Genomic DNA, 17322 nt, shown 5'->3' on the forward strand with positions numbered 1-17322 from the left:
ATACTCAAACCCCTAATATTTAAGAATATATTTATGGGCTTTGCTGCCCCAAAATAGTGACAGTAGCAGTTTTGTGGTGTTGGTATTTTCGTTTTTGAAACCCTCCAGTGGGAGGGTTGTGGGACTTTCTGGAAATTTGACCAGCACTACCTGTACTCCTCATGATGGCAGTTTCAAATAAGTGCAGGACACTATGTTCTAATGAACTTCAGATGGAACCTTTAAAAGTGGCTTCTCAAGTCACTTCACAGTAGTAAAAACCAAGCAAAGGAGGCAACAGAACTTGGGGTGGGGAGGGGTTTGCAATAGAGTAGGACAATAAAATAGCATACACAGAACTTGTTCCATAAAAACCCTTCTAAAGAATGTTTGGATCACTTCCACAAGCCCTGGTCCTGATACTGGCTGCTGAGTTCTACACATACCCAGTTTTGTTCACTGTGAATGTAGGCACCCTGGTTAGCCAGGAGTTGTAGTCCTCAATTTCAAAGAGGATGAAAATGGTTACCAACTTTTTAGCTACTGTTAGGGGTAGTAGGCGATGGTCCTCTATTTGAGGAGGAGGAGGAAGAAGGATAATTTTATAACATTTGCACATCTAGTTGCCTGGATCTAATATGAGCGGTAGGTGCAGTGTCCTCCACAGTTAATGGGAGGAGCCCAGAAGCAAGACTTCAGTCCTGTTGCGGTTAAAAGAACATTTTTGTACTTGGCAATTGCTTTCATATAGAAAAGTGTCTAATTATGTATTGTCAGATCTCTGGTGCTAATCTACACATTTCTAGATTATTCCATCATATAATGCTAAAATATCCATAGACACCAGTGAAACAATCAATATTGTTTTATGAGTGTCTTGTCCTTCTATTCCTACTATACTGTATATGTATATTTGGTAACCATGTTGTGCCACTTTCTGGTCTCAATTCTTGCTCAGCTGTTTGTATTTTCCCCCTTATTAGCCTCCTCACCTACTGTATGCAATACCGATGAACCAGATCTCCACTGAAAACGCTAAAGTCATCAGTTTCTCATAGGGTCCTTCGTGTTTCGAGCCACATATTTTAAAAAAGTTAGGATTAGTAACTTCCCGTATTACAAGACCATTGTTTGCATACATTTAATTATATTCGGCATACTGCACTACTTGGATGTAATGTACTGCATACAGCCTGGACACATCGCAGCTCTATTTCTATTGAGCTCTGAGTTTATTTTATTCCATTTCTATTGCACTATTATCTATTATGTAACCTTATTTTGTAACTTGAATTTTGTGATTTTTAGCCCTGGTGAGCTCGCAGAAAAGACATTTCATTGCCAGCAACTACTGCTGCACGCTGTATTGTTGTGGATTTGATAAGTAAACTTTCAGCATTTACACACTACTTACAGAATTGTTAATTTCAGGATTGGATTTTTGGCCCAAGTCAAGTCATGCAGTAAACGTGTAACCTGAGTGTTACTCTAACCCAGGTCATGACTCTTAGTCATTACAGATCCCAGGACACTGACCGCGGTAAAGTTAGCTTGGAGTTTGAAAAGATTTTGGCATGTCTGCAACGTTTTCACGAAACCTATTAGGGTTACGAAAACACTTGCTTTGTGTAAAAAGTACATTTTGAATGTTTTCCCACCATTCATTTTGTCATTTTTCCTACATTTTTTTGACCACACACAAATATTTTCATGTCCATATCTTTGCAAGGGAAACACAGAAAGCCTTCAACCCAAACGCATTTTAAAGACCTCGCCTTGTTAAAAGTTTCACAGCCTGTACATAGAACTATCAGTGAGCTAAGTCTCTTTTTGTAAACTTATCAATGCATAATTACGCACTAACTGGAACCCGGGGGGACCGCTGTGTACACACGTTCACAACACGAGAAATACTGCTCAATACGGCTTTGTGCGAAAAACCCGTATATCACCACAGGAAGCACAACAGTGCAGTCTCCAATTACCCAGACTGTAAGCACGGGAATAAAGCTTTGTCTGATTTCTGAAACTCTTTCTTTATGTCCTGTTTTCATTCAGATAAGGGTCAACTATATACACAATACTGCTGATAGCAGGAAAATTCATATTCTTTACTCAGCAGCTTATTAAAAACAGCACCCATGATGTTCAAACTGATTTTTTACACAGAAGGCTGACAGATTTCCATTCTGAATCTTTTTTTTCTCATGCTTTTATTTAACGTGGCACTATGCACTGGGATAGGGGGATGCTGTTCAAAAGCCATTAGCATTTAAACCACAGCACCCACAATGCTGCAAGTAAGCATTTTACACACTAAGCAGGTCCTCTGACCTTTTCAAGCCTTGCTTTGGGATGTGAAACCTCTTAGTTTTTTATGATTTTTTCAATATTTCAGTATTCAATATGGGACCATTAGACATGCAATACACTGGGATAGTGGGGTCTTGTTCATGACTCAATAGCTTTTTGAGCACAACACCCACAGTGCAGCAACCAAGTGTTTTACACTCTAGGCGGTCCCCCTCACCTTTCACAACCTTGCTTTGGGTCCATCAGGGCCATGTGGAAAGAGACACTACAGTGCAGACACACAGAGACACAGCACTTTCCTTTCAACACATTGATATCTGACAGAGGGAGGCATGTAATAAGGCTAATCAAAAGTTCAAAAAGTCAAAGGAACCATAACCTATACAAATATGAATAAAAGCAATTAAAAGAATTTGATAAACCAGCCAAACAGCCATTTCATAAACAGCCAAACACTGAAAGCAATGAACCCAGTACATGGAACACAATATGAAATTCAATGACTAAGAATATTCCGTTTGACATTTTTTTAAATATTCAAAAACTTAAAATATTCAAAAAAAGAAATATGAATGTACATATGTCTACATGTCTGAAATATTATTTTTCAAATGCAGTAATATAAATTAAGATATTTCATATATCAAGGCAGATCCACTAATCCAATCATGTCATGTATTAAATACTTATGCGGTTTCTTTAACCAGCTGCTTGTGGTTCCCGGAGTTCAGGCAGGACTAGCTTATCTAAACACAAAGGAATATAACTATTTTTTCAACCCCTAAATAGCAGCACCAAGTCAAAACTATCCCACCCCTTTGACACACACATGCAAATTGCTGGTGAGTCAAGACATATTTAACTTGATCAACTCAGAATTAATTCTAGCTTTTCCCCTTTAACTGAGGAACAGCAAGCTAAGTTGCAATGAAGATCTTACTCCTTCTTACAACTGCAGTGGCCTGTTTAACATGTGAGTCTTTTCTTTTAATGCGATAATAACAAATGATCAAGCAAATTATAACAACTGGCCTCAATGTACGAAAGAGCTTAGGAACTTTAACGACTTTATTTTCTCCTTGTAGGTGTTCGATCACAAATCCTATTGACCGAGTCTGAGCCAGCAGTTAAAAAACCGGGAGAATCTCATATGCTGTCTTGTAAAACCTCGGGATTTACCTTTGGCGACTATTACATGCACTGGATTCGTCAGGCTCCTGGAAAGGGCTTGGAGTGGGTTGCACGCATCAGCTATTGGGCAGGCACCACTAAAAACTATGCCCAGTCTGTCCAGGGAAGATTCACCATCTCCAGAGACAATCCCAAAAGCACACTGAACCTACAGATGAACCAACTGAAGACTGAAGACACTGCTGTGTATTACTGCGCTAGAGACTCACAGTGAGAGAAGTGAAGCCAGAGCCCTGACAAAAACCCTTGAGTGCACAAACTGAAAGGGGACGTTAGAAAGAGGAATAATAAAACTCAACAGAAAGCACCGTGCATTCCTGCTTTAACCACTGAGTTGCAATAAAAATAATCCCATCAGGGAAGGGATTTACTGTACAGGAAACCTGAGAAAATAAGACCCTCAGATATAAAACACCTGTTAGGCAATCAGTGGTTCATAGTGTCTTATTAACACGGGGTGTGTGTGTTTTTAATGGAGGTGTTACTGTACACATCTCTCCACTGGCAGGGTCTCCACACTAAGAACTAAAACGAATCTGAATTCAGTCAAGGGAGTTATTGAGCTTGAAAGAGATTGTTGCTTAATTTTAGTTTCACTGTTCTTCCTGCTGTATCCTTCTGAGGGCAGAAGAGACAATAAATGTACAGGGAATTTCTAGATGAAACACTGAGAATCTGTTTAGTTTTTAACAATGGTATTATATATATCATATATGAAATGCAGTAACGCATAACATAAGTTTTACTCTAACCCAGGTTCTGACTGTCTGATGGTCAGGACACTGTTCATTAGAGTAGGGATGTACAGTCCAACCAGCCTCAAATTCCACTTTGATTTAATGGGTGAAGCAGATTCTGACTCTTCTCCCTTATGTGCAAGTCGGGCTGCTGGTGCAGAAAGGCTGTCACAGTGTCACCTTGATGAGGCTGGACATTTGTACTGGGTACAGCCAATCATCTCTAAAGGTTATTTTGTGACCAATACAAACACACAGACACAAACCTGGACCTGAAAACTGCTAATGGGTTTTCGTTATGACATTGACCACCAGGGGGAGCTGTGGAGGAGGTGCCAGTTCATTACAGTGCACACACACTCACAGGGACACTGTTGAGACATGAGTTGACCAAGTCAGCAGGAAAGTGGTGCTCCCAGAGAAAACCCATGGGGAGAACATGGCAGGCTCCACAAAGACTGGCAGCCCAGTCCAAGGCATTATCTTAGACGTATCATAAGGTAGAAATAAAAACAAAACGCTCAATACAGCCATATCACACTGCAACTCACACCTGGCTGCCCACTGAAACTCAGTAGGTGTAAGCCTGGTCAGTACCTGGATGAGAGACTCCTGGGAAAAACTAAGGCTGCTGCTGGAAGAGGTGTTAGTGGGGCCAGCAGGGTGTGCTCACCCTGTTGTCTACATGGGTCCTGATGCCCCAGTATAGTGACGGAGACACTATAGTGTAAAAAGGTGGCGTCCTTCAAATGAGAAATAAAACCAATGTCCTAACTCTCTGTAGTCATTAACTGGCTTCATTACTCTTGTTTCTCATTTTTCTCCCCCCTTCCCTCTGGTAAGTGTTATAGGAGCATAAAGGCACGAACGTCCAGGTTCTGAGAAAGTTTCTTCCCACAAGCTGTCAGATTACTGAACTCTAACCCTACCACTGCCTCACACTGATGTGTTTTCATTTTCCCTGAGATGTACGTTAACTTATTGTTGTTGCTGCTGCTGTTCATGTCACGACCACCAACCAGCGGAGATCATCTCACAAAAGAACTAACCAGTGCCAGCAGCGGTTTAATAATAATAACAAGCGCCACCGCACGTGTTAATCCATCAGCACACGCTCTACCGTGCGGCAGCACTATTTAAATCATCCTAACCTGCTTCTCTCTGCTCGGTATTGAGTCTATTCGGTGAGAGCTCTACCTGGCGTTTTCTGTACCTTATATTATTCTGGATTCTGGAATGCCCTTTAGCCTTTCGACTTTGGACCTCGCCTCTTGTCTCGCATTGTTTGCCACCAGAGTACTGGTATGTCGACCTACCTTACTCTTTTTGACCACGACCTCGCCTCTTGCTTCGGATTGTTTGCTTCAATCGTACCTCCTGGATACGTCCTTTGGATGAGACGTAAACCCAAGACCCTGACTCTCTGCAGTCATTAAAAAGTCAGGTTGTTCCTTGAAAAGAGTAAGGGTGTTACCCTAGTGTCCTGGCCAAGTTTCCTCCTAGCTTTTCCCAGTCCTGGCCTCCTAATAACCCCAATGTATGAACTGGCTTCATCTCTCTGTTCTCCTCCCCATTGAAAGCTGGTGTGTGGTGAGAGTACTGGAGCATCATCCAGGTGGGGCTGCACAATGGTGGTGGAGGGGATCCCCTTTACCTGTAAAGTGCTTTGAGTGAACTGTCTAGAAAAGTGCTATATAAGTGTAAGCAATTATTATTATTATTATTTTAGTGCACACTGCAAGACCACAGGGGACGATGGGGGCACATTGGGTAGCACTGCTGCCTCACGTCGATGGCACCCTGGGTTCAATTCCAGGCTGGGAAACAATCTCTGAGGACTTTGAATGTTCTGTCCAAGTTTGTGTGGGTTTCCTCAAGTTTCCCATGTCCAAAGACATTAGGTTAACTAGTTAGTTAGGTTAACCATTAGGTTAGCTAGTTTCAGGGAAAAGTGGCCTAGGTTGTTGTGCGTGTTTGTGTCTGTGTGTGTCTGCAAACTGTGAGCATAAAAAAAACTCCAGCACTAGAAATAGCTACACACATTAGTTGGTTCTGGCAGGTGGCTGACAGCAGGTGCTGGTTTCTAAAATGTATGACAATCTCGGAGATCTTAGTCCTCTGTTAATTCATATCAGAGGGTTCGCCCATTTCAGCAGTGTTCCATGTCAGCTATCTTTGCTGATTGTGGAATGCAAAACATAATTTGAGAATCTAAAATGTATGGTCAATGCTGTTACTTGAAACAAACCTCATAGTTTACAACTGGTGATCTCTGCACTAAAAAATGATCAGTTATGAATGATATCACCTTTTCATCTGCCCAAACGGCAGCAGGAATATTGATCAACTTATGAATATTATTATGGTCATGTTCATACTGTACCTTTAGAGCTCTTGGTCAGATTGCCTCTCCTTTGAAATCAACGACAAGTTAGTCAAATTTAGTCGTTATGAGTCTCAGATTGATGAAGGACTGCATAAGGTCATGCTGAATTACAAGGTAATGAGAACAGAAGAAATGCAATATCAATGCTGAAAGAACTCCCATCTGATCATTTCAATGCTGTTAAATTAAACAGACATGAGATGTAATGAAGAATATTTCAACACTCTGGTTAACAATAAGAGCAGTATTAAATATTCAAAATTGTTTGCATTGCATGCAAATTCTTCACTTCTTCCTGTACATAAGAGACAGTCCTTTCACTGTCTGACAGTCAAGCTGCAGCTCCTCAGCATAGTCAGTGAGCACCAGTACACCATGAATTATGTCAGCATGCTGGGATTTCTTCTGCTGGGACTTTCAGGTAAAATTGCTCCTGTTCTGTGTCGCTTGCTGTATGAGCTTCATTCACAATGCTTGAATCTGATCTGATGTCTGTTTGTTCCCACAGCTGTTACAGCCCAGTCCAGCATTACACTGACCCAGCCTGCCTCTGCAGATTTGAAGAAGCCAGGAGAGTCTCTGAAACTGTCCTGCCAGGTGTCTGGATTCCAGATAGACAGCTATTGGAAAGGCTGGATCCGACAGGCTCCTGGGAAGGGGCCTGAGTGGTTGGCCAGGTATGTTAATGAAGGCAACAGCAAGTATTATGCCTCTTCAGTCCAAGGACGTTTCACTGCCTCCATGGACACCTCCTCCAGCACCTTCTTCTTACAAATGAACAACCTGAGAGCTGAAGACACAGCCGTGTATTACTGTGCGAGAAACACAGTGACACGACTGAACCAAGAGGCCGTACAAAAACCTATCCTCAGCACTGAGCCCCTCTCCACACAACAGGAAACATCTGAACCACATGTTAATGATCATGGTGTTAAAATAGAAGAAGCAGATAGCCTTTGGGTTAAAATATGTCTGAAGAAATTGATCGAATCACTATCTTTCTAAACATCTTCTATATCACTGCTTTTACTTGTATACACACAACTTTTAACTAATCAAAATGTATGCACAGCCTAGATTAAGTATATAAACGCATGTGTGAAAGATTTTTCAGTGCTGCTGGAACATTAAAAGATTTTTACTACATTTTTGAGTAGAGAAACACTAGGCGGCAGCAGTCCACATGATTTTAAAGTATTTTAGTAGGATCCCAGGAGTTTACCTGGTACTTGAAAAAATCCAGTGTCCTCACAGGATGTACAGTTGTATAGCACTATTTGTTCTAGTATATAATATAGTTGTATTCATACTGTGATACTACCATATATTGAGATCATTGAAGGAGATACATTCAAACTGTATATCTGGTCTATTTTAATCACATATAAACCTTGAAACAGCCCTTCTATTCCAAAGGATTATTTAAAATACATTCTATCACTGTGGTGCAAATTCAGATCTTGTAGTAATCCAAATGTACATCAATTTGAGATTCATATTCTACTGTGAACAAAGAACACCCTCAGAAGCAACTTCTCCTTTATCATGGAGTGCGGCCATCATTACTATGAACTCGGAAACCTCTAGGGGGCGGCAAAAGCACAGGACAATATAACTCTCTCCATCCATTTTCTGACCACGTTATACAACTCAGAGTCATGGAGGAGCATCCTGGCACACAACTGACACAAGGCAGGATACACCATACATGTAATATCAATCTGCTGTGATACTAGTGCAGCGTCAAGGCAGGATACACCATACATGTAATATCAATCTGCTGTGATACTAGTGCAGCGTCATGGCAGGATACACCATACATATAACGCCAAGCAATCTGCTGTGATACTAGTGCAGCGTCAAGGCAGGATACACCATACATGTAACGTCAATCAATCTGCTGTGATACTAGTGCAGCGTCATGGCAGGATACACCATACATGTAATATCAATCTGCTGTGATACTAGTGCAGCGTCAAGGCAACCTGAGAGCTGAAGACACAGCTGTATGTATGACACTAGTATCACAGAAGATTGATTGACGTTACATGTAACGTTAAGATGACGTTACATGTAACGTCAATCAATCTGCTGTGATACTAGTGCAGCGTCATGGCAGGATACACCATACATGTAATATCAATCTGCTGTGATACTAGTGCAGCGTCAAGGCAACCTGAGAGCTGAAGACACAGCTGTATGTATGACACTAGTATCACAGAAGATTGATTGACGTTACATGTATGGTGTATCCTGCCTTGATGCTGCACTAGTATCACAGCAGATTGATTGACGTTACATGTATGGTGTATCCTGGTGTATCCTGCCTTGACGCTGCACTAGTGAGATGAAATTAATCAAATCATTGCTGTCAATTGGAAGATTTTCAAACTTACTGCATTTGTTTTACTTTAGCACTGAATTCTAATCAAAACTAATCAAAATGCATGTACAGCCTAGATGAACTATAATTATGTGCAAAATGATTTACAGTGCTGCTGGAACACCAAAGTTTTGTGCTGTTTTTTGCTGTTTTTAAACAGAGAACCGCTAGGTGGCAGCAGATCACATGGTTTTAAGGTGTCGTTGTACGAACCCTGGAGTTTAACCCGCACTTGAGAAATCATGCACAGAACAGCTGCAGTACATGTGTTAAGTGTGTTTATTCATTTTGAGACTTGGTTATTAAAGGGTATAGTCTGCCTAATCTCACCCACTTTTGGTGATTTACATATACGTTTTACACTTCTAGCTGACCCATTGCATTCTCATCCCTCCCTATGTCCCATCTTTGTCCTCATTGGGACCTCCATTACTGCAGGGGAGGATGGACAGTCCCATGCTTCCGGATGGGCTGTGTTTCTCCTCAGCCAGGCGAGGCACTCCAGTGAAGCTCACTATTCAATTTGCACCTCTCCCCCACTTTAAATGGAGTTTTTAATGAAAGTTCGGGAGGAATGAAAGCAGCCGAGCTCATTTGACACAGCTGCCACAGTTCTCACTAATCCTGACGTAAGCAACCGGTCTCCATATATATCAAACTTCACCCTCTCCTCTTCCTCGTTCGTTTTCTGCATCCCTCCTCCACCCCCTCTCCACCTTTGCAGCTACCCCATTGGTCGCATGGGGGTCCTATCCTCCCCGTCCAACGGCCGGGAGGTTGGCCCTCAGCCAAGCGGGTTACGCCAAATCTCCACATCTCAATAAATTATTCTAATTTCTCCCAAGCTTTCGGCTGCCGTCATTCCTCGTGAATTAGAGTTTGATCAGACTGCTGAAATTGCACTGCTGATTATGCAGGACTGTGAGAGCATTAAGATTCTCTGAGGTTCTAAAATCTGCTGAACTGTGAGAAATTCCAAGCTCGGATTCAGGAAAGCACATTGCAAACACATTGGATTGACGATGGACCAGAACATAGAAACCACGAACTGGAGTGTGTACCTGCCATTGCATAAGAGACACACTGTGAGGGAGGTGAAGTCTGCACTTTGGGTGAAGTGTCAGGATCGCACCACTGTGCTTGACCTGGTGTTTAAAGACAGATTTGGTCACGGTGATATCATGGTAGAAAGAAACGAGCTTGTTACGTGTCAACAGAAACGCTCTTAAAAAAAATAAAGTGCTTGACCTGGTTTACTACTATTTAAGTGTAGAGACCAGCCCCTCCCCTCCAGCATATGCAAACTCACCAAGCTCAGACTCCACTTATTCTCTGTCAGTGAGGAAACCTGAGCAGAGAGACGGCTTTGACTGGTGAATTTGCTCAGTCTTGTTCTGATATAACAGAAGATATTACAATGATTTAGTTTTTTTCATCAGTATTCCTTTTAGGAGCTATAACAGGTGGGTCTTTAATATTCCATTGTGTGTAAAATTAGTTTTGTTAACTGAATTAAAATGTGCATTAAAAAATGTCTTAATTATATTTTACTCTTATTCTGTTTCTTTAGTTCTGTATTCTAATTTCAATTTCTGTCTGATTTACAGGTGTCCAGTCTCAAATAACATTGACTGAGTCTGAACCTGCAATCAAAAGCCTGGAGAATCTCACAGACTCTCCTGTAAAGTGTCAGGATTCTCATTCAGCAGCTATGCTATGGGCTGGGTGAGACAGGCTCCTGGCAAGGGGCTGGAGTGGGTGGCGACAGTTGGCACACATGGGTATCCAGCTTACTATACCCAGTCTGCTGAAGGACGATTCACTATCTCTGAAGACAGTTCCAGCAGCACACTGTACTTACAGATGAACAGCCTGAAGACTGAAGACACTGCTGTGTATTACTGTGCTCGAGACTCACAGTGAGAGAAGTGAAGCCTGAGCCCTGACAAAATCCCTCAAGTGTAACAGGTTTCATTCACAAACAGGAAGCCTGCCATTACATGGAGGCTTTCACTTTTTAAAAAATAAACCAAACAGCTGAACTGAGAGTTTCCATAGGGTGAACATGTAAGTGATGTGACCACAAGTCAGCCAGCACATCAAGTTCTGAAACCTACATGAAATAAATATTTATATACATTTATGACCAATAAACAGTTATCTAGTTTCCTTAATTCTCAGTCATGATGTTATAAATTTCAAAACTAATTCAATCTGGGGTCACCATGTAGAATCTGACCTGGGTTACTTCCTGACTCTGGCCTGAGTACTTTTGAAGCAACAGACACCTGTTGTAGATGACATTTCAGTTTTCTAATCTCCTGAGAAAGTAAGCTCAGCCTCTCAGGGAACTTCTGGGAGGGAATCAGTGGTAGACATTGATATTGTGTGATTTGAATGAAAGTGTGTGGTTTCTACATCTGGTATGTAAAATGTTTCATCTAACTTAAGTGTTACTCTAATACAGGTCCTGACTATTGGTCCTTACAGATCCCACGACACTGTATATAAGAGTAGAGTTGGCCACCTTACAGACCCACTTTGATTTAGTAAGTAAAGCAGTTTCTCACTCCTCCCATTATCTCCTGTGAGTCTGCTTGCAGAATGGCACACTTTGTCACATTGATGAGGCTGCACTTGGGCACTGGGTGTAGTGGATCCCCTTTCTTTGTCTGAAGCTTACTTTGTAACCTGTATAAACACGCAGACACAAAACAGGACCTGAAATTCATTGATAAGTTCTATCAGTCTCATGTACTTAATTTCCTTTTTTATTCTCAGACACAAGTTAATACGTATGTACTATTGTGAACTAAACATCAAAGAAACATTTGGAATTACAGTTTTAATCTGGAAATTTCTAATGTGAATTAAGAATTTTATACTCAAAAATTCCTTTGGTCAGACATCCCTGATGAGTTAAGCTATGTGCTGGCAAGACAGAGCAGGGCAGGATTGATCTGTGATCTGACGTAGGGTTTCCTGGTGCTTGGTGGGCCTCGTGACATCCTTACCCTAATGATGAGCCCCAAGGACTGGAGGAGCTTCTCTTTCCAGCATGGAATAAACCTTTTCTTGTTCCTTTGCAGCCTACGCATGCTGACACAGCTACCTACTTGAAGATATTACCTCTGATTTGTCTCTTTCCAGGTGTCCAGTCTGACATTGTTCTGACCCAGTCCAGTCTTTGGGTTAAAAAGCCTGGAGAGTCTGTCAAACTGTCTTGTCAGGGATCTGGACAAGACAAGGATGGAGATATCAATACTGTTCAATACTGTTATGTGAACTTGATCCAACAGTTTCCTAGGACTGGACTGGTTAGGTGACATCAGTAATACTGTTGGAAGCACAGATTATATCCCATGTGCTTAGGACTAATCACCATCTCCAGAGACAATTCCAAATTGAAGAGTGCATTTATAGAGAAAAGACAGAAGACACTGCAGTGTATTACTGTGCTATAGAGGCAGTAAAAGATGTTGATATACTGCTTGTACCAAAACTATTTCTACAGTGTTCTAAGTTAGAAGTTGAACAGTGTTAAGTTGAACTGATTCCAAAATTGTGTTTTGAAGGATTGTCCCATTGACACTGAATGTGAAGATGTAGATGTTACCCTTTGGGACATTAAACAGTAATTTTAGTGTCCAAGAACATCACATATGCCAGTATGCAGATATTAACTGTTTTTTTTTTCTGATTTGTCTTAGAGGGTCTTTCTCATTTAGCAATATTTAAAGTGAATTTTTTATCAATTAAGTTCACATTTCAATACACTTCTCTCCATTCAAACTAGATTTTTAAAGATGTTTCCAAACAAGCAAGCGTACTCTGAGTGTGAACTGCTGCATTCCTGGCTACAGTGACTGTAGGCTTTGCTCTGCTTGTTGAAATCAGTAATGCACATTAGTCAGTAGGGGGTACTGTGAGACAATGTAGTATATCTTTGTCAAATACATACATAATCACAGATACACAGAGAAATTAGAAATTCTTATTAACTTCCTTCACATGAAATTCAAGTCCTGTTCAGATGTGGATGGCAATTTTAAACACATGATAAAAACATAATAATAGATAATACTTCTTTTTATAATTTTATCCAGTGTGTCTCCTATATATTTGTCAAGTGACTCAAATTAAAAATCCAAGTTCTATAACCAACACCTTTAACCTTGTGATATACTCATGATTTAAAATTGAATGAATGAATCCAAAATATTTTTACTGAAAGAAATGCAATAAATCCTTCTTACATTGCCACCCTGGGAATGAATAAAGTATTTTATTTTATAGTATAGTATTTGAGTTAAGTTGAACTGAATTGAATCGAATCAAGTTGAATCAAATTGAATCTAACTGAAATTAATCGAATCAAATCAACACTGTAAGAAAATCATCATATGCAATGAACAATATACAGCATTTACAAACCACTCTGATCCTCAGAGAGTCTGAACCTTCTTTGTCTATTTAAATTACTGACATACCAGAAGCAGCTATATAAACTGTGCACAAATACACACAACAATACAGCATATTTCTATAAATATTTTGTCCTAGATGTTTATGCAAATCTACCAGTTCCTCTTGTTATTTAACCCTCTGACACAAGAGCCACACAAGAGAAGGAAGACAGCTAACACCGAAGTTCTCTTTCTTTGCATTGCTAACAGGTCACAATGCAGACATTGAGCTTTTTCCTCATGATAGTGTTGTGTTTGTCAGGTGAGTATCTGCTCGCAAGTAGAAAGACAGCCACTCCAGCAACAACCAGCAACTGTCTGACTTTGTTTTCTGTTTCCAGGTGTCCGATCTGACATTGTTCTGACCCAGTCAGATCCTCAGGTTAAAAAGCCAGGAGAGTCTCTCACACTGTCTTGTCAGGGCTCTGGTCAGGATGATGATGGAGATACGATTACCGATAGAACTTTGAGCTGGATCAGACAGCCTTCTGGGAAAGGACTGGAATGGTTGGCCTACATCAATTATGATGGTGATAGTACAATGTATGCTCAGTCTGTACAGGGACGATTCACCATCTCCAGAGACAATTCCAAAAGTACACTGTACTTACAGATGGGGAGCTTAAAGACTGAAGACTCTGCAGTGTATTACTGTGCTACAGACACAGTGATCAAGTCCAGTGAACAGATGGTCCAAAAACCACATAATGTACTGAATTTGAAGGAACTACATGAAGTGATTATACTAGGGAGACTATGCAGTTTGTCTATTTCAGTATTTCTCTTTCATTACGATAATAAAAGCATCACATATAGAGATCTTTAAATATTTGGGTCCCAAAATCACATCAAATAAAGTTTTGATCCTCCGTGAACATCGTATACAACCTTTACAATTGATGTTTAACTGTGCTCCCAAAGTATTGAAATGGTTGCAGGCCAAACTTATCCCAGTCTTCAGCAGGTTGGTTTCTAATTAAGGTCACGAACAAGGTCAAAGGAATTTGGGACTTCATTACAGGTTCCAATTGATTCCACTGATTTTTAATAACTTTGATAGCTGAGGATTGTTCACCCTACAAAATAAATAATAAGGTATTTAATTGATTTAGGATTGGGAACATGAAAAGTCCACGACATGGGAAGTAGAGATTCAAATTCATTAGCGACACCAATAATAACTCCTAGCTCAAGAATTTACTGTCAGTTTTGAACAGTTGCTACTGAGTCTATAACAGCTATTACAGAACTGATTCCTTATTTGAGTATTTGAGTTAATCAACGAAAAAACAACAAAACTATATGTGAATATATATGAATTTCTGAAAAAAATCTGAAAACATTTTTTATAGGCTATCCTATTGCGCAATGTTTTCACACATTTTCACATGATGACCCTGCTATCAACATTCTCCAGCGACATCTAGAAATATGTTTTGTATTTTTACTTATTAAATTGTTAATAGAGATATCAATAAAATAAAATATTTAGACAAATCTATGTTTTTTAAGATGCAACATTCTAAGGTGTAAAATAATTTATATAAGAAACCATACAGGATGTGTTGTGTAAAGCAATCAGTGTAAAATATTTATTTATGCTTTTCTATCAGGTATTAAACATTGAGATTCTTTCAAATGATGAAATGTGGAAAAGCAATCTGAAAAACTTATCGCTTGTCACTGTGGGGAACAAGTTCTTTCTAAAGGGAAATTGGTTCTGCAAATTGCAGAAAAGCCAGGTTTCATCTGGACTTGCAGTGCTCTGGTTCAGTATTGTCCTCTATTCCGATAATGTGCAGATATTGACCGACGATACTAATATAAATGTAGTATACATGAGGAATATGGTACTGGCAAAAAAACTGACAGAACTTGTTAAAAAACAGATGTTACAAAAAAAAACATAACAACATTTCTGTGCAGAAAGATCTTATACAGGTACATATACACCCACCCATTCATGTACACATATCCAAACGTATACATTAAAGTGAGACATCGTAGATCATGTCTCTATAGCTCTGAATGATTTTATGGAAGAGAAAAGAGCTGAGCTTCCTGTTTCTCAAACTTCATGCAAATCCCTCATGCAAAGTGAGAGGCAGAGGCATATTAAACACAGATGAACAGGGGCTCCCTGAGGAAACCTGTACTGTCTGTCCAGGGTTCACAGTCACAGTCCTGAGACAAACATGAGTCTCTCAGCAGGAGTATTACTGGTCTTGATGTTTGTGCAACGTGAGTGTTTCCTGTTGGCTTTGTTTAAGTCTGCTGTATATATTGTGTCTCTGATGTCTAGTAAGAGGTTGTTTTGTGTTTCCTGGTTTTGCAGATGCCAGTTGTGATGTGGTCTTGACCCAGTCCAGCTCGGAGATCGGAAAGCCAGGACAGAGCCTGCGGCTGTCCTGTGCAGTCAGTGGATATTCCCTGACGGATAGCAGCTATGCAACGGGCTGGATTCGTCAGCCCTCTGGAAAGGGACTGGAGGGGCTGGCACTCATTTACAACAATGCTAACACAGAATACGAAGACTCCATCAAGGGCCGGTTCACAATCTCCAAGTCTGGCAGCTCAGTCTACCTGCAGATGAACAGCCTGCAGTCTGACGACACAGCTGTGTATTACTGTGCCCGAGGACCACAGTGAGGAAGTTCCCTTCACTGCCTGTACAATAACTGTCACTGTTTACGAATACGCAGTAGTTACAAGACGTCACATACTCTAAGAACCACATATAAATCTATATTTCTCCTGCAATATCAAGAACTAGATTATTACTACAATTTTGCCCTTATTTACATTATACATTTCACCAATAACATGCAACAGTTTTACAAGAGCCAGTATTCTGAGCCGTATTTACTGGTACAAAGACAACAATTTATATTTCTCCTGCAATATCAATCGGCTCAGCACAGCAAATACGTGTTTATAGATGCCCCCCAAAATCAGAAATTCTCTGGAAGTTTTAATGTTCACATTAGGATCTGAAAAGGTTCCTTTACAAGCTGTTTCAATTTAGGGCCTGACCTCAAAAATCCAAGATCAACTCTATCTTGTGACGTGATCATGGGTTAACGTTAAATACATTTTAACAAATACTCTACATCTCATCCATTAACCCATTATCCACTGGGAAGCTCTATGAGAGAATTTGGAGGTATACTGTCGTTAGATTGTAACACATTATATGATCATGCAAACTCCAATTACTGGTTATTAATTACTTCAAATGCTAAATTCTTCCATAAGCAATTTATTTTCCAAAGTGTTATGCTAATGATTTAAAGATCAATTTACTAATTTTACAGATATTCAAAGATATCAAATAAATATTCCTCTTTATCAAATCACAACTTGTGCACACGCCTCTCAATTTATCTTATAGGGGACAACAGTAGGGAGTGAATTAGAAGGCACTCAAATATGTCAAATGTACCGACCTGTGATCTCTTTAAGAATTTTAAATTTCCAACATGCAAAAACAAACTTTATAAATAGAGCCCAGACAGACAGTTCAAATTAGCATCAGGGGTCACTGCATCTTTAAATCTCCTCTCCTAGAGGTTTATGCCAATCTACCTGTTCCTCTTGATATTTAACCCTCTGACATAAGTAATGACTCTGAGTATTTTATTACATGTGAGAAATGCAGCTGCAGTAAAGTAGATAGAGTGTCACTCCAGCAACAATCAGTAACTTTCTGACTTTGTGTTCTGTTTCCAGGTGTCCATTCTGACATGTTAATGACCCAGTCAGATCCTCAGGTTAAGAAGCCAGGAGAGTCTTTCATACTGTCTTGTCAGGTCTTTCCTCCAGATGAGGATGGTAATATCATCCATCCTTGTATCTGGGTCCAACAGA

General features: G+C 40.2%; 1 gene segment (V, D, J or C); it reads left to right on the forward strand.

Moving 5' to 3' along the window:
• Positions 1-15650: 15650 nt before the first annotated feature.
• Positions 15651-16104, forward strand: LOC138238202 (Ig heavy chain V region 5A-like). The segment is given in 2 exon segments: positions 15651-15696; positions 15791-16104. Coding segments are annotated over 2 exon segments (360 nt in total).
• Positions 16105-17322: the final 1218 nt, after the last annotated feature.

The sequence above is a fragment of the Lepisosteus oculatus genome, chromosome 4 (genome assembly GCF_040954835.1).
Source record: "Lepisosteus oculatus isolate fLepOcu1 chromosome 4, fLepOcu1.hap2, whole genome shotgun sequence".
NCBI lineage: Eukaryota > Metazoa > Chordata > Actinopteri > Semionotiformes > Lepisosteidae > Lepisosteus > Lepisosteus oculatus.